Consider the following 26,063-nt stretch of genomic DNA (forward strand, 5'->3'; position numbering starts at 1 on the left):
TCACAAGGCCACATGAAGTGCAAGAAAGTGTATATATTTATTTTATTTATTTATATATCAGATGTAAAAACAAAGGTGACACGGTACACCTCTTGTGCAAATGGAGCAAGCTGCTGTTATTCAACATGGTCTCATCGGGAAACGTAAATAAAGTAGTAATCGACCACAGGAAAGAACGGTACATGATGTAGCCATAGGTCATATATTTACTCATTGTTTTAGTAATATGTTTACATTTTGTATCGGCGAAAGTCCAAAACAAACGGCGCGACCAGGAGTTGAACCAACAATGATTGTGGTCACCGGGAAGTCCTCTCACCACTATGCTACGCCACCTACCCACCCTGATACAAACATAATAATAATATGAGAATGCTTTCAAATGCTCTCTGTCAATATATTACTTATGGCTATAATATAATGTACAATATGTACCTTTTTCCTGTGGTCGATTAGTAATTTATTTACATATCTTAAGTGAGCTCCGGCTGTAACGCTTGATGACGAATCTCTCCGTTCCATTACGTCCATACAGGCGAGCTCTGCTGCAAATGTACAGTCGAAGCAGTTTTGTCTTTCACGGGCGAGTGACAATCTGTGTTCTAACCCTCCCTTGTTTGAAGAGAGCACTGTGTTTTAGGATTCTATTTTGCAAAGGGCAAAAATATATTTGTACTGTTACAAATAGCTAATAGCACATAGGTGGCCAATGTGGATAAATGATGCACGATAGAAATGCTTGGTACAACAGTGTTGTGTAGAACTCGAGTCCTGGATTAATTTTCAGGACTCGTGACTCGACTTGGACTTGAGCACTGATGACTCGGACTTTGAAATGGTGACCGCTGTGTCATTTATGTTTTTTCTTTATTTCTTTTATTTTTTTTTTATCTTTTTCCCCCTCCTTCTTCCGATTTTTCTCCCATCCCACTGTTAGTCGTTATGCCAATTCCCAACCCCCTTCCTGGTTGTTGCGCACTTTCCCCTACTGTTGGTCCGAGAGGCCGGAGACTGTCACATGCTTTCCTCCGACGCATGTGCAGCCAGCCGGCAGCCAGCCTGGCAGCGCAGATTCTCACCGGGAGAGTGTAACGTGTGGAAGGCCGCACTACCTCTCTCCAGATCCTACCTTCGCTGAGCAGGCGCCCCGACCGAACTGTAGGGGTCGCTGTCCACAACGCCCAGGACCCACCCACGGCTCCCCTCCCCCTAACTCAGCCAAACGAGTTAGTATAGCGATCAGCCCGAGCCAAGGCAATGCTGACTCTCCGGGAGTCGAGACCGCAGCCTCTTGCATCGGTGACGAGCACAATCTCCGCTACGCCACCTGACCGCCCGTGTCATTTATGTTTAATGTAGACCTTTAAAAAAGAAAAAAGATGTATGTCAGCTCTTTGAATTCCAGAGTGGAGTGCAGTGGAGTGGACTCAACCTGGATGACTTGGACTATAGGGTAATGGGGAGTCGACTCGGACTCTGGCTCTTCTTTGGTGACTCGGGACTTGGACTCGGACTTGAACACTGGCGACTCGAGATTCAGTGACTCGACTGTCTACAACACGCAACATCACCATCACGGCAATATGTTCACTGACTTAAGCCTCTCACCTTGTAGAAGAAACCTTGTCCCTGACATAAACCAAGTCATGGACATCGCCATGGTCTAATTGAACTGCGTCGTGGCGAGTTTGGCACAGTGGCGCCTACAGTAGCTTCCCGCCTGATACGCGAATTCACCTAAAACATATTTTCATTGGCTTCCTATTGTGATTCTGGGTGAGGTAGAATACAATGCATAAACCTAATAATTTTACCTAATAATTTGCTATATGGCATGTCACTGTAGCATTATGCATTACGATTTAATGGATGAAAAGTAAGCAGTAAATGTATCTCATGTGCACGTGGGCTCTGTCTCTCTCTCATTTGCTTGCAACCCACTTTGATAATCACCACCTAGTACCCAGGAACTAATGTATACGTCCTGCTACATTCTCATGGGGGTTGTTAGAATATATGCGATGTTGAAACGGCCCCTGAATGTGGAACCACATCCCTGATCACATCTCTCTCTCTCTCTCTCTCTCTCTCTCTCTCTCTCTCTCTCTCGCTCTCTCTCTCTCTCTCTCTCTCTCTCTCTCTCTCTCTCTCTCTCTCTCTCTCTCTCTCTCTCTCTCTCTCTCTCTTCTCTCTCACACACTCCCTCATAAGCATACACCACAGGAAATGCTGTGCAGAGGAAGATATCTTGCTGATGTCACACGTTGCAGGTGCACCTCTTAATCTCACTATGACTTTTTATCAAATAATATTTCCCGGAATCCTCTGTACTTTTGTCATAACTCATCAACCCACATGGTATTTGCAACGTTTTAAGAAAAGAAGATGAAATATATATTTATACTGATGAGTAATGATATAAATATCTCTACGTGTATAGATCAAATATTTGCTTTATATTATATAAATAGGCTAGTTTAAACTTTTCATTTTCTGATGAGCAGTGTTATCCTTGGTATACATGCTGGTAGTATAGTAGTCTGGCGCCATCTGCTGGAGAAATGACATAACAGCCCATAGTTGTAAACTAAATTATTGTACAGGAAAAAATAAATAAAGATCTTCATTCTGCCATTAATATACAGTCATACAAAATTAAGTAATACAAAGTATTACCTCTTTGTATTTACAAAATACATGCTCAAAACAATTCATGATGGTTAATACAAACGAAATATACATGTACAGTGACTTATTTACAATGGACAATCTTCATTACAAATACGTTCCTCAACATTTTTATAAAATCGATTGTCTCTATCGGTGCCCCGTTGTCTGGTTCACTCGTTTTTACCGTGACACTGTCTGAGTAATGAGCAGCAGAAACAAGACGAACGTCTTTCTCAGGTCTGCATCCTCTTAACAATTGTATGTATTGAGCTGTACTGTACTGTACCCATTCTGCAATCTGTTAATAAACTTTTCAATCAATCAATCAATGTAGATCATGCTACTGTGAAAGGAAACAGACCGGTTTCAAAAACATTTCACTAGGAGTAGGAAGTGAAAAATGCTGAAGTAGAGTTCTATCATTTCCCTTTATTTATTTGTATGCATGAATCCATGCATAAAAAATATTAGATGTGAGAAATAATGTTGTCATCATTGAGAATGAGATTTCTCATAATTAATTAATCTATCTTGCATTAGTATTGCAGTGGTGGCTGTAGCCTATTCAAAACGCTTCCCTCTCAAATTAAAGGCTTTTCTGACCATTCCTTCTGCCAACTGAACTTTCTAAACAATTCCTGTCAGGGGTGGAGTGACAGTGAGGCGTAGTTCACTGTTGCATGCAGTGCAACTGGATTGGAAAAATATCGTAATATGGAGCCGATCGTGGCATATTTTAATTGATCGGTATCGGCTACTTTAAGCCTGATCAAATTCCGATCCTTTTTTGGTTAAAAGATCAATTAAAACCATTAAGGAAAAAGTGATGTAGACTATTCGTAATTTTTTTTTTACCAAGCTTATCTTACCTACAACTTTAATACACTATCAGATCAGGACTTGGTATCGGCAGATACTCAATATTAAATGACTCGGCCATCCCTAAGTGCAAGCAATATAATTTAGACCTATGTTTACACTGTGTATTGTATAAGATCCCAAATTGCACATAACATGTCTAACTCTGGTCTCCATGTGGGCTTTCTGGATGATCCTACCACATGGTGATTTCAGCAAAGCCCAGATAGATGCTATAAATAATCAATTAATATATTTCCCATAATTCCTCGTGTCTCAATCCACTGCGGCATTATTGTTGCTGATGATCTTCCTCTTGCGGGCGTTCACCATGTCATAAAACGGGTCCTTTGTGATGCTTGCTCTGAAGGGGAAGATTAAGATTCAGATTGGAATCAAAACAATAAAGAGCACAAACAATTTAAAATCACACTGACACATAACCTAGTCTCTGCAAGGTCTTAAAGGGGGACTTCACCTAAAAACAACACTGATTTATTTTGCACATAATCTCACACACAAAAACAGCTTTGCACACATTATTTTAGTTTGACAGTTATCGGGAATTAATGAGTTTGAATATGGCCACCAGTGATGTCATCGGAAACATTGAATCCTTGTGTTGCGTTGCGTTGATTACAGCTCAATGAAATGATATAGCAGTCCCTATAAGACAATGTATTGCTATTTTCATCTACTACTGTACATCATTTCATGGAGCTGTACTTCAATATCCCGATGACATCACTGATGGCCATATTCAAATAAATGTACTCTCAATAACTGTCAAACTAAATGAATGTGTGCAAAACTGTTTAGAGTTTTTGGATATGTGTGAGGGATTATGTGCAAAACAAATCTGCATAGTTTTTTTTTGGTGAAGTGCCCCTTTAACGTGGGTTTTTATTAACATTGGATTCAAGATCACTAAGATGAAGCTGGAAAAAATGTCAGCTCTGCAGTTAATGAGCCCGGTCATCTTTTCTTTACTCCTGAGGCAAGTGAGCTAATCCTCTCAGAACACGACTCATCAATGGAGGATTTGTTGTAATACCAGGCTTATTTTGTGCCTGTGAAGCCGACCCCCCTGTGTCCTCTCCTTTGGCGGGGGACCGTGTGTCTCTCTCTCTCTCTCTCACCTGATGGATGCTATCCACTCCTCCCGCTCCTCAGCCGTGGCGGCACTGAGTCTGTAGGCCTGGTGCTTCCCCTCCACAATCCTCCCCTTGCTCTCCATCTTGCAGGCTTTTATCTTCTGCCCTTTTGGACTGTATATCTCCAGACAATACTACACACACACACACACACGCACGCACACACACACACACACACACACACACACACACACACACACACACACACACACACACACACACACACACACACACACACACACACACACACACACACACACACACACACACACACACACACACACCATCATCATCATCATAACAGACATCTTGATAACAATTGTTTTAATAATAATATTACTGATAGGGCATACAGACCCTCATCTGCACCTTGATCACACTGCCTACTCAAGATTCAAGATTTTTATTCATCACATACATACCAGGGCAATGAGGGCATACAGTGAAATGCCGTTGGCCATGCCGCATTGCTTTTCTCTACTTGCTCATAATGTGTACATGCATAATTAATTATATTGCTTACACTGCCTATTGCAACTTTTCTACTGTGCTATAATTGTATTGCCTGTATTATGTATTCTACTATTACCCTGCCCATACCTGTACCTCCCCTCCCCCATGCTGCTATGATGCCTGAATTTCCCCAAGGGGATCAATAAAGGAATATCGGGGGTTGACAGTGGCTCAGGAGGTAGAGCAGTTGTCTGGTAATCTGGAGGTTCCCGGTTCGATTCCCACTCCTCCCGGGCAACATGTCAAAGTGTCCTTGAGCAAGACACCAAAAATAAAATAAAATAAAATAAGATAAGATAAGATAAGATATTCCTTTATTGAAATTCCGGGACCTGAACCCTAATTCCTCCCGATGAGCAGGTTGGCACCTTGCATGGTTGCCTCCGCAGTCAGTGTGTGAATGCGTGAGTAAATGTGTAAAATGTGAGGAACAAATTGTAAAGCGCTTTGGATAAAAGCAGTATATAAATGCACCATTTACCATTTGTATCTTATCTTAGCCATATGAGCCACATTTGTGGGCATATGGAAGCCACAACAATTGTGATTGGAGGATCAAGCAAAGAGGGCGGGGTTTGAGATATTACCAATTACCAAGTATTCCACGTGTGATATAATGGTCTTATGACTCATTACTCTGTATAGTACAGAGTATCCTTCTCAGAAGTAGAAATGAACATATACCATGTGGAGAAGTGCTGTGCCTGCTGACAAGTCAGTTCACAGAAACTCTAGGCACTTCCACGTAAACCATACGACCGATGAGACTGTTGGAAATGTCACTCTACTTTAACAATTGGCACGTGGCTTTGGATAAAAGCGTCAGCTAAATGCGCGTGAAGTGTAAATGTACCTGTTTGCCGGGTTCTGGCGTCTCCCTGACACACAGGTTCTCTAGAGGCACTATCCCTATGGGGTCTTTATCCTGACGAGAGATTGTAAGAAAAGAGAGAGAGCTTCGGGTTACAAAAGAACGCTTTGTCGTGTCCTTAATGTTTTTATAATCATTATTTACTTAAAGGTGCTATAGATCAAATCTTCATGTAGAGTAATCATTTAAAATAAATAAAAGAACATATCCGAAGAGCTTTTATAAAGGTGCGGAATGAAAGTATTGCTTTTCCCCAAAAAACATTATCGATTAATTAACTTATATATATTTTGGGATGGGAGAAAAATAGAAAATGGGAGAAAAAGTAGATAAAAAAAAAATATATATGGCAGCCGGCCATGCCTCCCACTGGCCGGCTGCAATGTGGACGAGGCAGCCGTCGCATCTTTTCACCTGCACAGCGCAATCTCTCAGCGGCGAGGGTCTGCGTGGGAGGGACACGCCGCCCCCGTTGCTTCCTGATTCTGCTGCGCAGGCGCACCAACCGACCTGTAGGAGTCGCTGTCCACAACGTCCGATCCCTACCCACCAGCTTTCCACCCCTAACACTGCCAATTGTGTTAGTATGAATGACCAGCCAAGCTCGGTAGCAATTCCGAGAGCTGGGCTCGGACCCAGCATCTCCTGCATTAGTGGTGAGCGCCTTGCCCACTGCGCCACTTAGCCGCCCCAATTAACTTATAGTTTGAAAGATTTTTGCGGGTCCATAATGAATGTTGTTGTTTACATGTTGCGTGCACGTATCCCCTCTCTACTTCCCATTTCCTGACGTGGAAAGCACCTGATTGGATAAATGATATGCTGGTGCTCTAATGCGACATCTAGTGGCTGAATGTTATCTATAGCACCTTTAAGCTCCCAAACAGAATGACACGCTCGTTACTGTACTTACTGTGGTGTACTTGAAGTAGTACAGGCAGCTGTCTGTCAAAATAAACCACCTTCTTTTCCAGGTTTTAACCTTGCCGCCTGGAGAGAGGAAAACTGAGATCAAACTCACAATATAAAAAGTCTCTAGGCGTGAAATCCAATTAGAACGGGAACAAGGCGATAAACAAACATGTTACAATTCTGGTCTCACCCATCTTGAGGAGCCAGCCTTCTCTGTCTGGCTTAAAAAACGTGTGCGTGAGGTCATTCCCATCATCCTCTGGGATTTTGAACGGCTCATTCTGAATACTCTCGTACAGTTTCTAGAGGAAAAAAGAGACGTATAAACAGTCAACATCCTCACGTAATCCTGTAAGTCCCTACATACCACCAAGGCCTTGAGGAGGGCTAGGAGGATCATCGCAGACTCCGCCCGCCCGGGTCACGACCTCTTCACCATGCTTCCCCACGGTAGGCGGCTACGGCTGCCCAAGGCCCTGAAAACCCGCCACAGACTCAGTGTCTTCCCCTCAGCACCTCGCCTAGTTAACGAGTCAGGTGTCCCCCTGCTCCACCCCCCCTCCCCCCCCTATGGGGAGCTGCTAGGGTCGGAATCTAAACTTTATTTTGCACTGCCAACAGATTAGCCATTGCACTTTATTGTCTCGTCTTGTCGTATCACTGTTTTGTCCTGTTTTTGCACAAATTGTACCTGTGAAAAAAGTTTACGCACTGTACTTGTCAATGCCGTATCACGTTCCTATGTGTTTTTGTAAACATAAATGGCGATTCAAGTTGATCTTAATCTGAATCTGAAGTCGCGACGCCGTGCGCTCACGGAGCAGATAGCGGCTTTACAGGGATCCCTCACCATGAGCAGCTCGCCGGGCAGATCTCCACCGCTGTCGATGCCGCGGTTCATGGTGACAAAGCGTTCCAGGTTCGGCTTGTCCTTGACGTTTGGGTTGTGGAGACTGGTGTTCAGCATGATGGTGGAAAAAGCCAGGATGTAGCAGGTGTCTGTGATACACACCAGCAACACACACCCACACACACACACACACACACACCACACACACACACACATGGGTGCCAGTGGTGGAAGAAGTACAGAGTTAAAGTAGAAATACACAGATAAATGAGACATTTTAAATGAGACACAAGTAAAAGTAAAAAAGTAGCAGTTTACATTAAAGGGGCACTTTAATTGAGCTGTAATTAACACAACAGAATGTCCCTGATGACATCACTGGTGGCCATAGTCAAACTCATGTATGTACTACATATAGTTTTGGTGGACTCGGTGCGGTTCTGGTGGTGAAGTTGCAACATTGTTGCATTCTTCATTTGGTTCGCCTGCGTTCACATAGCAATCTGTCAGGCGCATCGAACTATCTGAACAATGTCACGTGGTCGAAAAGGGCGCTCGTCTATTGGGCAGTGGAAATGTGTGTGTGGCTGCGAGCCTGTGTGTGCGCGCGCGTGTGTGTGTCTGTGTGTGGACTGCGAGCCCTCCAGATCAGCGGAGGCGAGTATTGACGTGGCATTGATCCATTGATCCAATGCTGTGCGCCTCGGTAATAATAATAAGCTGCGTTTTTTCTTCCTTCTTCCCAAGATGCACAGTTTTAGATAGATAGATATATAGATAGATATATAGATAGATAGATAGATAGATAGATAGATAGATAGATAGATAGATAGATAGATAGATAGATAGATAGATAGATAGATAGATAGATAGATAGATAGATAGATAGATAGATAGATAGATAGATAGATAGATAGATAGATAGATAGATAGATAGATAGATAGATAGATAGATAGATAGATAGATAGATAGATAGATAGATCACTCACTTATCATCCATTAAAGGTGCTATAGATACCAATTCTATGTAGAGTCATCTTTTTAGTAATACATTTTTTTTAGAAATGTGTGCAATAAAAATGATTGCTTTTCTCCCCCCAATTCTTCATTTTTTATTTTTTTTTGTTGCAGGTCCAAAATGAATGTTGTTGTTTACATGTTGCATGCATATCCCCTCTCTACTTCATATTCCCCCATGTGGAATGCACCTGATGACATGATGGTGCTCTAGTGCAACATCTAGTGGCTGAACATTATTCTATAGCATCTAGCAGATAGCAGATGATAGACGATAAAAATGTTGTTTAATTTGTAATAGAATACACAATTCTCCCCACATCCTCAGCAGATCCAAGAAATGTGTTTATTTGTATTTGTTTTGGTCTGATGTGTGGCTTGGAGTTGAGTGGGGATAACAGTATAATAAGTTAGTAAACTCCAACCCACACGTCAGATCAAAACAAAAAATCTAAACAAAGTGCAATACCAAGCAAGCAGGGCTCTTTTGCCCAGAGGTCGCTGTTTGACGGCATTACAGATTCTACCTTTAAACTATCACATTAGGATTGTGGAGCACTTTCCTAATATCTATAGTCTGGCAGCCTCTTCACTAGCTATCCCCTAAAATTCGATCCATAGTCTGAAACCTTTAATTGATATAGACTAAAAGACAAGGAAAAACGACATAATGGCAGTGTTGTACTTTACGTAAGGCATGCCGGAGAGGGCTTGTTGTACCTGTGGACTGGAAGACCCCCGGGTTGCAGTCACAGTAGCGTGTGGCGAAGGCCTCCATCATCCTGTCAATCTTCTGGGCCTCCCCGGGAAGACGGAAGCTCCACAGGAACTGCCTGCGGAACGAGAGCGACGCGGAAAGACATGGTCACGCACGTCATCCCGCGGGGAGTTCACAGCTTCACAGAGAGACTGAGAGGCGAGTCGTAAAACTGAAGTATACATTTTGTGTGACACTACATTCTGACTTTCTTCCTTAGGGCAGCAGTTCTCAACGTAGAGTTCCTCGAGGGAGGTCCAGGGGGTCCCCATAAAACGGGAATAACTACATTTCAGTACTTTGTTCGCTAGATGCAAGAGAGTTTTACAAGACTGACTCTTCGGATCATGGTTTTCGTTTTCTCCACTGTTGATTGATTGATTGATTGATGATCAAGACATTTATGACATACAAGACATATACTGTACACAATATACAGTACTGTTTAAGAGAAAGAGATCTTAAAATAAAAAATATATACATTCAAAGGGGAAGAAACTGTACATTGGAGGGGGTTGGGGGGGGGGGGGGGGGGGGGGTTTAGACATTTACCGGGGCCAGTTTCTAATTGCAGCCACCCGCCGTAGGTGGTCTTTGAGAGCGGTTTTGAAGGAGGGTAGGGATTCACATTATTTTACGGCTGTGGGTAGGGCGTTCCACATTGTTGTGGCATAATTGCGAAACGTGTTTAGTCCCTTGTTTGAGCCGAATCTGGGTTGAACATGATTTGTGGAACTCCCTCTGATGTTCTGGTCGTGGAATTCACTGACCTTTGGGAAGTATTTCGACATGTACATGGGTATCTTAGTGGTGTAGTCGTGTATCTTGTAGACCAGGCCCATTTTACCGCCTCAGCTACAGTATGGACAGCTAAAGAATTCTCGACTCAATCATATCTAACACGAGCAACATCTTCTCCGATGGGGGTCCCTGAGAGAGTTGGAGTACTGATGTGTATCCGTTTGGGGTTTCCTTGACACAATAGAGGCTGAGAAACCACTGTGCTGCTCTGGGCACAATGTTAGTGTAGAACCAACCTCAGCGCCTGCACCAGGTTCAGGTCAGAGAACTCATGCAGGTCTACGAAGGCCTTCAGGGTCTGAAGGTGCATCTCTTCCCTGCGTGCACAAAGAGAGCTCCTGTCAGTCACCGGAGGAGAGGTCTCCATTTCTTAATTGATCTATCTCAAGCACCGCCCTCTTTTATTTATCCTCCAACCACAGCTGTCGCCGTCCAAGGAAAGCGACAGTTGTGATTGGATGACCAAGGAAAGAAGAGGCTTGAGATTATTATCATTCATTCATTCATTCATTCATTCATTCATTCATTCATTCATTCATTCATTCATTCATTCATTCATTCATTCATTCATTCATTCATTCATCAAGTCATGAATAATAGGTTCTGGCAACTTCATCTGACGAAGATCCTGATTGGGATCGAAATGGTGTCAATATATTTTCTAATGAAATGATTGCAGGAGCATTACAAAAAGAGCTGTGAGTTGTCTACTCTTCATGGCCTTGAACCCTGTGTTTCCCAGTTTGGCTTGGCAATACGGAAAGGGGGTGTGTCAAGGTCATAATGATAGCAGTTGCAGCTATCCTTGTAATGATCAATAACATGATTATTATGTTATTGGACATTTTCTGTTAGGAATAACCCCTTGAGATGTACCATCTCATTTTCAAGGGGATCCTCAATGGCAATGATACAATATGAGCACAATTAGACAAAACTAAAATGACAATTAAATTATATGAAGTGTGACAAAAGAAATATATATATAAAATAATAAGACATACAAAATCAGGAAATCACACTCCAAGCAGAGCATGGAAATGGACCATTCATTCATAGATTATAGAAAAGGATTAATGGCAGTGATAGCATTAAGTAATAAAGTTATAACACGTAATTATACAAGTGTTATTATGGACATGTAACTGATCCTATAATAAGAAGACAGGGGAAAGATGATATGGATGGAATATTTACAGGTAGATTATTCCAACCAGAGGGAGCTTTAAACATAAAGAGACTGCAGGAACAGAGAAAAGAGCTGTATAGCGTGTCTCAATTGATACATAGAAGAGAAGGGCTCTGTATACTGTTTTAAATAATAATAATATGCTTCACAGCAGCAAAAAAGACACAAAAGTGCAGACATATACAAATCACATAGTTTTTCACATTAGGATCCAACATCCCAATAGGCCACCTGCTTATGATTTTATTCTATGGCGTAATAAATAGTGCAATAGTGCAGTGCAATAAAATAGTTAGTAGAATAGAATAGACAGAGTCAAATTATGCAATAGCGCAGTGCAATAAAATAGTTGTGAATGACTGTTTAACAGTTTTAAACCGTTTTACCCACTTTCTTCCCCGTTTGACGTCCACAGTTTAAAACCTGACAGTCTTCCTTCCTGTTTGATACCGTCTTTGACCCTTCGAACTTCCCTCTCAGGGCGCAGTTCCCTCTCTCAGGGCGCAGTTCCAGGCCTGGGTCCCCCACACAGTTTAAAAATAGTGAAAGTAATCAAAATGTATACGTTTGAAAATAAACTGGAGCCAATGTCGCTGTCTTCTCATGATGGGAAAGGACCAATTAAGAGTTTCATACATTGCACAATGATGAATTGTGAAAGGACAGCAAAAGGACAGCAAAAGGACACATCTGCATAGTCTATTATAATTATTATAGTCTATTATTGTATGTGTGTCAGTGATAATCAAACTGTAAACAAAGAGGCCTATTAAGATGTTAGATTCTAATTTGAAAAACGATGTGATTTAATGTTCTATGTCTTACCTTGACTTTGTGTATTTTGCTGCTATCAAAATTGTATGCTCATTTTATGCTTATTTTATGTCTTCACTTTATGCATTGCTCTTGATCTGCCAATTTTGTGCTCTTGTGTCTTTTTTACTGCTGGGAAGCTTGAGCTGCAATTATTGTATTATTATTATTATTATTATTATTATTATTATTATTATTATTATTATTATTATTATTATTATTATTATTATTATTATTATTATTATTATTATTATTATTATTATTATTATTATTATTATTGGTAAAGAACTCCAATGCTGAGGTTCATTTTCTTCACAATATAATTAATATGGTATTTGAATGAAAGTTCAGAGTCGAGCCGTATTGACATGTTTACCATCCTCATTGGTCCATTAACGTGTCATTCTCCTATACTGTACCTCTCTCCCAGGAAGTTCCCTATAGCCGTCTTGTGCAGTCCCTCCTCTTTATACAGGAACTCTGCCAGTGTGTCCGCGCTCCACTCCAGAAGGTCATTTTCGACCAGGTAATGGATACCCTGTTTCAAAATGGGAATGGTGAATTAAATACTGTATGGGGAGAACAAGTATTTGATACACTGCCAATTTTGCAGGTTTGCCCACTTACAAAGCATGTAGAGGTATGTAATTTGTATCATAGGTACACTTCAACTGTGAGAGATGGAATCTAAAACAAAAATCTAATTTGATTGATTGAAACTTTTATTAACAGATTGTAGAATGGGTAGAATACAGTAAGGCTCAATACACACAATTGTTAAGGGGATGCAGACCAGAGAAAGACTTTTCTCTTGTTTACACCAGGGTCCCCCATTTAAAATGCATAATGGATTGTAAGTAGGGTGCAACTAGCACCGTGCAATCCATTCTTTGTGGATCTAGCCCCTAGGCGGCGGGTGAGCTGGACATTAGGGTAGGCTATAGATGTGATGTGACTCGTGCGGACTGCGCAAAATGTTCCCTTTTTCTTTTTTGCTTGCATGCAAACGATGCTGTCCAGGTTCTGATTTGATACAATACACACACCCACGCCTACTAGGCTACTACAGCGAGCCCCACTCATTTCATATAGTGCAAATTAATTGTTCAAATGAAGGCATTCAATATGATTAACCATTGTCATACCTTAATGCAACAAAAAATAATGCGACGTTTCGCGCATCAATGATCTTTTCTGCTTTAAGTTTGTCTGTGAGATCACGTTCAATGTGAAGCGGACTCAGAGTTGACCGTCTCTCCTGGCGCATATTGTTGTTCTTCTTAGCCAGTTTCGGATGCGCGTGCCTCATTGAGAAAGGCTGTTCACAAGTTGCGGTGCCGACGGCAATGAAGGAAATGTTTTCCGTAATTTGGATCTCATCATGCTTTGAAAACAATGTACATAGTAGCTCTAAAAAGTTTCCACGGTTTGATTAACTCTGACTCAGTCTCATCATGCCCTCGGCCTCAGGTGATCCGTGTTATGCCCAGGCGGCATGTAACTTGGAATGGAGTTCCAGGTCTTGGCAGCTCTCACGGAGAGGGCTGATTTTCTAAATGTACTTGTCCTTAATGGAACAGCCAAGTCACCCGGTACAACAGTTCTGAACCCGAACGCGGAACTGCAAGTTTGTTGGTAAAAGAATACACGCGAACCTGGAGGTGAAAAATCGGAAAGTGGGGGTGGGGCTAGACCATGGAGGGTTTTGAAGACCAGACTGGCATCGGTTAGTTTGATGATGCGGCGTGATTGGTTACTGCCTGCAGTCTGGAATGTTAACGGCCACCACACCTACCCATTGACACCTTGGTTGGCCGACCCTTGCGTATTGTCACCACCGGGCTGCAGCAGCCCACACACATCGTAGCCTAGGCTGCCTATAATAATGCGCAGACTGGGGCTGCTCGTTTGGGTCGGCATTGCCTCCCCTGGCCTTATATACCCGACGCCTATGATCTAGCCCTAGGTGACAATATGTTACTAGGGGACAACATGTTACTAGGTGACAACAGACAACATAAGGTGACAACATGTTACTAGGTGACAACATGTTACTAGGTGACAACATGTTACTAGGTGACAACATGTTACTACAGTAGGTGACAGCATGTTACTAGGTGACAACATGTTACTAGGTGACAACATGTTACTAGGTGACAACAGACAACATGTTACTAGGTGACAACATGTTACTAGGTGACAACATGTTACTAGGTGACAATATGTTACTAGGTGACAACATGTTACTAGGTGACAATATGTTACTAGGTGACAACATGTTACTAGGTGACAACATGTTACTAGGTGACAATATGTTACTAGGTGACAACATGTTACTAGGTGACAATATGTTACTAGGTGACAACATGTTACTAGGTGACAACATGTTACTAGGTGACAATATGTTACTAGGTGATGTTACTAGGTGACAACATGTTACTAGGTGACAATATGTATAGGTGACAACATGTTACTAGGTGACAATATGTATAGGTGACAACATGTTACTAGGTGACAACATGTTACTAGGTGACAATATGTTACTAGGTGACAATATGTTACTAGGTGACAACATGTTACTAGGTGACAATATTTTCAAGATATCTCAAGATATGTCGTAGACAAACACACAGACACAGACAGACACACACACAGGTAATAATTCTGACCAACTCAAATAGAAAGAGGATGAGTGAAGTCAAACGAATAGCCTTTCACCTCTACTGTATATATCAATCATAAAGGTAAAGGTAAAAAACACACGATACCGTACCACCCACTGGTAACCGAGAACCTGTATCTTTTAATAAGTAGCACCTGTTGTCTAATCACATCGGTTCTAGTTAAAGTAACCATTAACGGTAGGTTATGTAGATAACCTAGTTATATTAGTATTGGCTGAGCGTTCCGCTCTGAGCCTTATGAGATATACTATCTCCTATGATACCTAATGTATCTCCCACGAACAAAAAATACATGCACCACACCTGTATGGGGCTCCGCCCCCATGGTGGCACCGCCCATATAGCAGTGACTCTGGTCACCACACATCCTTCCTCGCCAAAAAACCCGTCCCAGGAAAAGATTCCTCAAGAGGGAACTCAGGGCCGCGCAGAGCGGAACGCTCAGCCAATACTAATATAACTAGGTTATCTACATAACCTACCGTTATATGCCGTATTTGCTATCGCGTTCCGCTCTGAGCCTTATGAGATATGGGGAAGAGCGGACGCGAAGCCCGACAAATGTACCCCCTGAGGACCCGTAAGCCCACATCAAGGGGTGCGGGGAGCCCTGTCACCCCATCCTCCCTAATGAAGGGGGGGCGCAGTCAACTCCACCTGAATGCGAACAAGAGGGAAACTAGAACCCCTTGAACACACCGTACAGGCGGAACCACGTGTGACTCAACACACTGTGGCCCATACCCATACACTCCTGCTACCCGACCAAAGGACGGGAAGCAGGAAAGGCCACAGACCCCAGAACCGCCTGGGAGACAGAACCCCCGGTCATGTCCATGAGGAAAAACCTTACAAAGGAGCCCGGGGAGGACCATGAAGCTGCAGCACAGATGGCCTCCACCGAGGCCCCACCCAGGAGAGCGGCAGAGGCAGCCACCCCACGAGTGGAGTGCGCCCTGACGCCCCCAGGGGGATCCTGCCCAGCCAACGTGTAGCAGAGGGTAACACCCTCGCACAACCAACGGGACAGGCGCTGCTCCGACAGTGCCTTACCAGCACGAGCCCCACCGTAACAGACAAAAAGCTGGTCGGTAACCCTGAAATCCTGAGTACGGCTGAGGTAAATCCCCAAGCACGGACTGGACATGACAGGTGAAGGCCCGCATCTAACTCACTAGTGTGAGGAGGAGGACGAAACGCCTGAACCACAATATCCCGGGAGCGGAAGGAACTCCGGATATTCTTAGGCACGAAAGCAGGATTAGGTCGCAGAGTGACACCGCAATCGGTCCGAAAAGACAGGCACTCTGGACGTACCGAGAGAGCACAGAGCTCACCTACGCGTTTAGCGGAAGTGACAGCCAGAAGGAACGCGGTCTTGAAGGACAGCTGTCCCAACGGCGCCTGCTCGAGCGGCTCAAACGGGGCCAAGGACAACCGACCGAGGACCAATTGAAGATCCCAAGTCGGAGCCAAGGAGCGTTGCACCGGCTTAACGCGTCGAGCGCCAAGCAGGAAACGCTTCACAAGAGGGTGGCTGAACAAGACATCCCCTCAAACCCCTCATGATAGGAGGATATAGCTGCTGCATATACCCTCACCGTCGAAACCGACAGTCTATCAAGGAGAGACTGGAGGTAACTAAGGACAGCATCCAGGGGGCAGGAGACTGAGTCCCGGCCCCCCGCCTTACACCACACTTGGAACATACGTCATCTGCCCGCGTAAGCGGAGCGCAAAGCAGGAAACGCTTCACAAGAGGGTGGCTGAACAAGACATCCCCTCAAACCCCTCATGATAGGAGGATACAGCTGCTGCATATACCCTCACCGTCGAAGCCGACAGTCTATCAAGGAGAGACTGGAGGTAACTAAGGACAGCATCCAGGGGGCAGGAGACTGAGTCCCGGCCCCCCGCCTTACACCACACTTAGAACATACGTCATCTGCCCGCGTAAGCGCGACAGTGGAGGGAGCATGCGCATTCCAGATGGTAACACCATCAGGATCAAGAACCTGCGCCCCTCAACGTACCCGTCCCAACAACTGACCTAACAGATGTATGGGGAAGAATCCCTGGCGGCACGGCATCGGTCCCAGACCTGCCTGGCCATGTCCAGACACAATCCTCACCCGTCAGGATGAGGGCCGCCCCGCGACAGTACACCTGCACCCACATTCTCCCTGCCGGGGATGTGGGGAGCCCTCAGGCCGCGCAGATGGAGGACGCCCATAGCCAGCCGCCCGCCACCTGGTGCAGACAGGGGGAGCGTACTCCTCCCTGTCTGTCGATACACGACACTGACGTCGTATCGTCCGTCCTGATCAACACCATTTGTGGACCAGAAGGACCGCTTTCAACACCAACACATTGAACGTAGCGCAGACCGGGCAGCATGGTTTGCCAGCTGCCCCCTACTGCGTTGGCCCGACGCATCACCAGCGAGGGAGGCGTCGGTGAAAACGCGACGTGAGACAGCGCCGTAACCGTCCTAGGACGGAACCTCCCGAGCGTGTTGACAACACGCTCTGAGATGGATGCCCATAGCCCTCCAACCGTTGACTGGGAAGAGGAATACTCTACATCCAGTCTACAGCAACCCCAGGCTGGTAGAGACCTGCCTGGTACGAGACCTGACGATCCACCTTGACCGCGAAGGACCAGAACGTTATCAGGGCAGAACACTCCGTAACCCCGGACGACGCAGAGGCCCCAGTGTGGCCTCCACGCACTTGGTGAAGATGCGGGGAGCCAGAGAAAACCGAACGGCAGCCTCTGGTACTCATACGCTAACCCCGCAAAGGAAGCGTAGGTAAGCCCTAGGATGGAAGATCGGGGATGCGCATACGCATCCTACAGGTCTATGGAGGAGAACCAGACCCCCACCTGACAGTGTTCAACAGGTAGGAGACGATCCAAAAAATGCTGAACCTTCCCATGGGACAGGTCCAGCCTGGGTCTTACACCCCTCCCTCCCGACTTCTCGGGCAGAGAACACCGGGAGGAGAACGCCACGACGATGGCTTGCTTCGTCCACAGAGATTGGATCTCGTTGACCAGAGCTGTCACAGCTGGAGACCCCGACAATAGGGTCTGTACCAAACCTGAAAACGGGTGGGGTTGTGTAAACACAAGTCCCCGCCTCAGCGTTCTCTCCATCCACCTCGACATATGATACTGCCGTAGTCATATGTGACGACACTCCCAACGCACCCGCCATCACGTGGCGCAGGTCCGCTAAGAACTGTAGATAGTTGGCCCGGTCCCCCCGCTGTGCGTAGCCAAACCTGGAACCGTGCGAGGAGCGCGTTCCGTGTCGGAACACCTGACCCTGACACCACCCACGAGGCAATCGCACCCAAGGGGGAACCCCGACAGAAAGGGCCGGTCTGATACGGGGGGCTTCCGATGAAAAAAGCCCCCCCACTGAGCACCCCTCCAGAACATGCTGAAGGAGTTGTTCTGCAGCCGGACATGCAAGGTGTAAGGCCCCCATGGGTTCCTACACACCGTAGCCCTGCAGTGATATTACTACCACCCCAAATCATGTGAGCTGCGACCACGTGCCAATATTTCAGGAGTGGGAGGCACCAACATGATACCAGGCCTGGCGAAGGCGAGGCCGGGGAAGCCCGCACTGTGTGCCTCAAAAGGTTTCGAGCCCCCCTGCTGACAACACTTAAGTTGACAGACGTAACACCAGGCTCAACCAACACAGATCAAGGTGTGGGAGCCGCTTGACAGCACAACATTCTCACGGACAGACCCAGGCTCAGCCATAAACTGGGTGTCAGCCCCTGTCCCCATGAGAAGCGAAAAGGGGGGCCGCCCGCGCATCAACGAAGGCACGCGGCCCGCAGCCAAAGGAAACAATCAGAGCCCACTTCTTCCGCTGGTGTTGGGGAAGGGAGCGATCGGAGAGCGGGCTGCTCGCGGCAGGACGGTGACGGCTTGTTTGTTCAAGCCAAACCCATCCTACATGGCCGATCCCTCGGCCGCCAAGGCTGTCGGCCTTGTGGACACCTGTCGAATCGACGCCCAGGATACCTCTGGCGGGGGAAAAACATGGCCGCCTGTCGAGGGCCCCGTCATCGCCGCTGACGAGGCCGTGCTCTCTCTTCTTCTGGCTGCGCGGTGTGAGGCGGTGTAGGGCCTAGGACAATACCGCCCGCGCTCCAGCAGAAGACCAAAATCCCCTGCGGAGAGGGGAACCCTGAGCGGTTATAGCTTGCGGCTGGGTCAAAGCTAATAACGTCAACAACCTCGCGCGATGTGTCGACGTCGGCTGGCCCTCAAGGCCCCTCCACCAGACACCATTTTTCTAATAGAAAAAAACAGCAATTCGAACACAGTTCTAATCGTTGCCAATTCCATACCGTGGCGGTACAAGCCTTAACAGCCCACCAGCCACTCGCCAGGCCGACCCACCCATGGTGTCGGCCGGGCGGGGCATTGTTTCAATATATCAAAAACAAAGGACTGATGTTAACACGGAGCCACAGTGGTGATTGCAAACAGCACCCTCCACTGTGGTGTGCACCATGAAAGGGTTAAATGAATAAAAGAGCTAAACCACAAAATACTGTAGAATGAGCAAACCCATACACACAAAGTTAAGGGGAGACGGACCAGTCCCGCCTTCATTCAAAATATTCACAACAGGACACCAGCCCTAGTTTAGCCCATTTACCAAAAAAGGTAAACAAAGCCCCCCCCCCGCACTACTCCCCCAGTATACCGATTGACCGTCAGTATGAATGGTTGAGAAGAGAGAAAACTGTAGCAAGACAGACCTTCTCATAGCAGAGTGACAAAACGAAACAATAGCCCTCTACACAGGGCCGCCCCAGGAGGTGGGGGGCCTCGCGTCTAAAAACGCACAGGGCCTCACATTTCTCCCAGGCGGCCCTGCCCTTATACTACTGCAGCCTAGCGCCAGGCGATGTGGGACCCAAGACAACAATTGCCTGTGCACAGACACGCAACATGTTTACCATGTCGGCTGGACCCATAGCCCCACTACCCGACGCCAACCCAGATGGGAACACCGTTCAACAAACCCCGCCGGAACACAAGGTAAAATACCTGGCTAGGCAACCTAGCCACGGCCTACCCTGTTGTCAACCCATTTACCCGAAAAACGTAAATAGAACTCAGCAAAAAAACCCACAACAGCTACCGACTGACCTTCATTGATGAACCGGGCAAGAGGAGGGAGAGTGACAACATCTCACGGCGGAGACATTAAAACAGCATAGCAATTAGCAATAGTAATAGCATGCGGCATTAGCGATAGCATGTAGCATAGCATTAGATGTTTTAGCAGCACGCCCAAGACAGCTTGGAAACCGTTCCCTGCAGAGAACGTTCACCAAACCATCCTGCCCCCGGCGCCAACACACAACATGGTTGTGTTAACAAAACAAACCAGCATTACTAACACTAATACCCATGCCTGAAGACACAGGGCCTACCTGAGTACAAGCTGGCCCGACAGCCAGTCTTGTACAGCTGAACCTCGATGTGCTGTCATCAAACGAGGAACATCAACACAGGCCCGTCGTGTCGCCAAAAACATGCGTCGAAGATGCCAGGGGCCAGCAACCTCCGGTAAGCTTCCAACATTATGACTCTGATCTTTTCATCCTACTAGTTATCGTACGGTGCACGCATCCAAGTACGCTGGGACGAAAATAGAGGAAGGATGTGTGGTGACCAGAGTCACTGCTATATGGGCGGTGCCACCATGGGGGCGGAGCCCCATACAGGTGTGGTGCATGTATTTTTTGTTCGTGGGAGATACATTAGGTATCATAGGAGATAGTATATCTCATAAGGCTCAGAGCGGAACGCGATAGCAAATACGGCATATAACCCTTTCACTGCCGTACTACCAAAACGGTTAACCCTTTCACTGCGACAACTCACAGAGGGTTAACCCTTTCACTGCCACACGACAGCAGGTTAACGGCGACCGTCGGTTGTGTATCTCCACAGACCTGAGGCCAGCATGGTCCTCTATATGCGTGAGAAGCTTGTTTTATTTATAGAATTTTTCTTCAGAGGCGTTCAGAGAGGTGAGAACAGAAGTATAGGTCACGTGGTTTCTATAGTCAGAGTTTCTGTGTTTCTGACTCACTTGCAACAGGATGTGGCTCTCTCTCTATCTTTCTGTCTCTCTCTCTCTTTCTCTTTCTCTCTCTCTGATCTCTCGCTCTTTTTTTTCTCTCTCTGATCTCCCTCTCTCTCTCTATCTCTCTCTCTGATCTCTCTCTCTCTCTCTCCCTCTCTCTCTCCAATCCATCAGCCGCGGATAAAGTTGCACGATTCTATACTGTGTGTCTGTATAGAATCATCTATTATAATAATATACTACTAACTAAGTTGGCTTTGACATATAATATAATACTAACTTTTACTCTGTTGACTTTAACATTTAATATACTACTAACTATTACTCTGTTAACATTTAATATACTACTATTACTCTGTTGACTTTAACATTTAATATACTACTAACTATTACTCTGTTGGCTTTAACATTTAGAAATGGCATTACGTACTTTGAAAAGCTATATAGTCAAGTTAGACCGCGCTCACAAGTTCTCACACTGGGTGCTGTAATCCCATAAAGTTCAGTATATCAAAAAGCAGGGTAGCCGGACCAGCACTCACAGGTTCAATGTTTTTTAATGGCAGCCTGAATAAAAAGCAGACATTGTCCGAAACATGTCTGCTTTTTATTCAGGCTGCCATTAAAAAACATTGAACCTGTGAGTGCTGGTCCGGCTACCCTGCTTTTTGATATACTGTACTTTGAAAAGCACATTAGGACTTGTTTAGGACTCGAAACTCGACGTTTCAGACGTGTGACTTGCTTGAGACTTGCCTGTCTTGACTTGGGACTTGACTCTGGACTTAAAGGAACACGCCAACATTTTGGGAAATTAGCTTACCGTCTTCTCCAGAGAGAGACAAGAAGTTAGATACCAGTTTCCTCTCTGTGCGTTCAGTAGAAAGCTATATGGCTGCACGTTAGCCTAGCTTAGCACACTGAATGAAAGCGGATAGTGATGGGTAGCCTTCGGGAGAGGTGTTAGTTGGACAATGCCTAGGCTACCCGTCACTGTCCGCTTCCATTCATTGTGCTAAGCTAGGCTAACGTGCAGCCAGATAGCTTTCTACTGAACGCACAGAGAGGAAACTGGTATCTATCTTATTGTCTCTCTCTGGAGAAGACGATGAGCTAATTTCCCAAAATGTTGCCGTGTTCTTTTAAGTGTAAAGACTTGAGGGCATTGCACTCGTCACCAACGCAAGAGACACCGGGTTCGACTCCGGCTGTCGGCGTTACCTCCGGCTTCGGCCGGCCGTCATACTAACTCAATTGGCAGAGTTAGCAGGTGGAAGTCGATGGGTGGTAATCTGGACGTTGTGGACAGCGACTCCTACAGGTCGGTTGGGGGACGCCTGCACAGCAGAGACAGGAAAATGGTGTGGGTAGTGTGAGCCTCCCACACGTTACACCTCGCCAAATGAGAGTCCGCGCTGGCAGGTGAAAAGATGTGACAGGCTGTCTCCACATGTATCGGAGGGGACATGTGATGCAAGGCTTCTATCCTCCCTACAACCGGCCAGTGGGGGGCATATGCGAGCAACGTTCAAGACGGCAGGGGAGAATTGGCACGGCTAAATTGGGATGGGAGAAAAATAGAAAAAAGAGGAGAAAAAGTGGATACAAAAAAAAAAGACTTGAGACTTACTTATGGCTTGCAAAACAATGACTTGGTCCCACCTCTGTGTGTTATGTTACACTGTGCATGCTCGTCTCTAAGGTGTGCGCATGCTCGTCTCTAAGGTGTGTGCATGCTCGTCTCTAAGGTGTGTGCATGCTCGTCTCTAAGGTGTGTGCATGCTCGTCTCTAAGGTGTGTGCATGCTCGTCTCTAAGGTGTGTGCATGCTCGTCTCTAAGGTGTGTGCATGCTCGTCTCTAAGGTGTGCGCATGCTCGTCTCTAAGGTGTGCGCATGCTCGTCTCTAAGGTGTGTGCATGCTCGTCTCTAAGGTGTGGGCATGCTCGTCTCTAAGGTGTGCGCATGCTCGTCTCTAAGGTGTGGGCATGCTCGTCTCTAAGGTGTGTGCATGCTCGTCTCTAAGGTGTGCGCATGCTCGTCTCTAAGGTGTGTACATGCTCGTCTCTAAGGTGTGTGCATGCTCGTCTCTAAGGTGTGCGCATGCTCGTCTCTAAGGTGTGCGCATGCTCGTCTCTAAGGTGTGGGCATGCTCGTCTCTAAGGTGTGTGCATGCTCGTCTCTAAGGTGTGCGCATGCTCGTCTCTAAGGTGTGGGCATGCTCGTCTCTAAGGTGTGGGCATGCTCGTCTCTAAGGTGTGTGCATGCTCGTCTCTAAGGTGTGGGCATGCTCGTCTCTAAGGTGTGGGCATGCTCGTCTCTAAGGTGTGCGCATGCTCGTCTCTAAGGTGTGCGCATGCTCGTCTCTAAGGTGTGTGCATGCTCGTCTCTAAGGTGTGTGCATGCTCGTCTCTAAGGTGTGCGCATGCTCGTCTCTAAGGTGTGGGCATGCTCGTCTCTAAGGTGTGTGCATGCTTGTCTCTAAGGTGTGCGCATGCTCGTCTCTAAGGTGTGTGCATGCTTGTCTCTAAGGTGTGGGCATGCTTGTCTCTAAGGTGTGGGCATGCTTGTCTCTAAGGTGTGGGCATGCTCGTCTCTAAGGTGTGGGCATGCTCGTCTCTAAGGTGTGTGCATGCTCGTCTCTAAGGTGTGGGCATGCTCGTCTCTAAGGTGTGTGCATGCTCGTCTCTAAGGTGTGTGCATGCTTGTCTCTAAGGTGTGGGCATGCTTGTCTCTAAGGTGTGGGCATGCTTGTCTCTAAGGTGTGGGCATGCTCGTCTCTAAGGTGTGTGCATGCTCGTCTCTAAGGTGTGGGCATGCTCGTCTCTAAGGTGTGCGCATGCTCGTCTCTAAGGTGTGTGCATGCTTGTCTCTAAGGTGTGTGCATGCTCGTCTCTAAGGTGTGTGCATGCTTGTCTCTAAGGTGTGGGCATGCTTGTCTCTAAGGTGTGGGCATGCTTGTCTCTAAGGTGTGGGCATGCTTGTCTCTAAGGTGTGGGCATGCTTGTCTCTAAGGTGTGGGCATGCTTGTCTCTAAGGTGTGGGCATGCTTGTCTCTAAGGTGTGGGCATGCTTGCAATGAATAAAGTGTGCATGAAATAATAGGGGAAAGAAAACGTTAGGAACTTGTTACATTCACCCACACAAGGGCTGAGGACTCACACCCCTCTCTCTCTCTCTCTCTCTCTCTCTCTCTCTCACACACACACACACACACACACACTCTCCCAGCTCGCTCGCTCTCTCTCTCTCTCTCTCTCTCTCTCTCTCTCTCTCTCTCTCTCTCTCTCTCTCTCTCTCTCTCTCTGTAAGATTAATGTAAACGTTAATCTTGCGTTAAAAAGAATGGTGGCGTTAAAATAATTGTTAACTTTGACAGCCTTAAGTATAATACATGAGTAGTATAATAGTTGCTAGTTTTATCCTGGGTGTAACTGAGGGGTACAATTCCCTGACTGTATTACTAGATATGATACTTACTACCACTACCTTTGTACTTAATATTCGGCCACCCAGTACACGGCATAAATATATTATCATGAACACTCTCACGTAGATGAAACGGATCCAACACAAATGTACGAATTAGAAACAGGTCTTTATTTCCTACACAGCGATGGTGTGTAGAATAAACACTTAATCACTTAATTACATTTATGAATTGAAATAGTATGCACTTTTATGGCAAGGAGTATTCGTCGGTATATCAATAGATAATGTCCAATCTCTGAAGGCGCAGGTGGTAAATATACGACCTGGAATAGTTAAGGAATAACAGCAATGATACTTTAATGATTATAGGCTGGATACACTAGAGGGGGTTAATCCGGTCGCTTGTAAGCCGACAGGAGTAGGAGGGGGGGGGGGGTAGAATCCAGCTGCCTCGTCCGGCCAAGGGTATCCCAGGTGAACCCACTGTAGTGCCGTTCAATGCGCCGGCGATCCTTGGACCACAGATGAAAGCAGGTGGACTCTTTGTGGGCCGGCTCTCTCCGGTCCACGGGGGAGAGATGTGGAGAGACCTCGTCTTGCAGAGCGTCTCCTCACCTTGCGTCCTCTCCAGGGGGGGGGGTTCCAACACACGGTAGTGTCGGGGGTCTTTATCCATAGAATAATCAAAGTATCCAAAGCATAATCCGTGCCTGGGAAGGCGGGCTGTCGTCGGTAGAATAATCCGGTATACAGGTCCACTCGCTCGTCGGCTCTGGGGCTCCTCGGGTGCAGCTTCACATAGGGTCAACCACCCTGGGTAAGCAGCCAGTTCTCTGCCCGAAACGATGGGGTACTGACTACGGTAGTATTCTCACCGCACGAAGCACTATATATTAACAGACTATTATTAGCTTAATAGACTACGTCCAACTCGACGATATAGTGCCAAATATGACTATTCAAATATTAATATACACGATGTCTCAATACCGATGGTAGGCGAACTTGGCCTTACTCCCACACGTGGCGTCGCGGGGAGGCTTTACGTCTGTGACTCTATTGGAGGGTAAGAAACTGGACTGAAAAGAAAGTCCTACTTTAGTAGCGCAGTATATATACGCACTATGAACAAATAGTCCCATTAGTGGTGCGGTAGCCAAATTCCTACGCGGAACTAGGACTTGTTCGTACATGTCGAGCGGTACGTTTGAACTGGGTCTGAGGGGTATGGCAGCCTGGCACCAAGGTCTCGACCAATAGTAGAATGGAGACTATTATGGGATGTTCAGTAGGCTAGAATGGATATTCAATGCATATTGTACAAGGAATATACAAGGGATATCAGGGAATATTAGAGAATATACAAATACAATTAAATATATATATATAAATAAATATATATTAAACTAG

At 45.9% G+C, this 26,063-nt stretch overlaps 1 protein-coding gene across 1 annotated transcript in view; it reads right to left on the reverse strand.

Annotated features, from left to right (window-relative positions):
• Positions 1-3,584: 3,584 nt before the first annotated feature.
• The window catches only part of cyth4a (cytohesin 4a), a gene marked incomplete at its 5' end in the record, with an annotated part of 34,522 nt that continues 12,043 nt past the window's right edge, over positions 3,585-26,063 (reverse strand). The window contains 9 exons of the mRNA XM_084328497.1: positions 3,585-3,892; positions 4,668-4,816; positions 6,049-6,120; positions 6,980-7,056; positions 7,169-7,280; positions 7,829-7,977; positions 9,567-9,679; positions 10,641-10,721; positions 12,826-12,944. Coding sequence (XP_084184623.1) covers positions 3,805-3,892; positions 4,668-4,816; positions 6,049-6,120; positions 6,980-7,056; positions 7,169-7,280; positions 7,829-7,977; positions 9,567-9,679; positions 10,641-10,721; positions 12,826-12,944 — 960 coding nt within the window. The 3' untranslated portion in view covers positions 3,585-3,804. The remainder of the gene's footprint in view (positions 3,893-4,667; positions 4,817-6,048; positions 6,121-6,979; positions 7,057-7,168; positions 7,281-7,828; positions 7,978-9,566; positions 9,680-10,640; positions 10,722-12,825; positions 12,945-26,063) is intronic.

The sequence above is a fragment of the Notolepis coatsorum genome (assembly GCF_963971535.1).
Source record: "Notolepis coatsorum genome assembly, chromosome: 14".
NCBI classification, from domain to species: Eukaryota; Metazoa; Chordata; class Actinopteri; order Aulopiformes; family Paralepididae; genus Notolepis; species Notolepis coatsorum.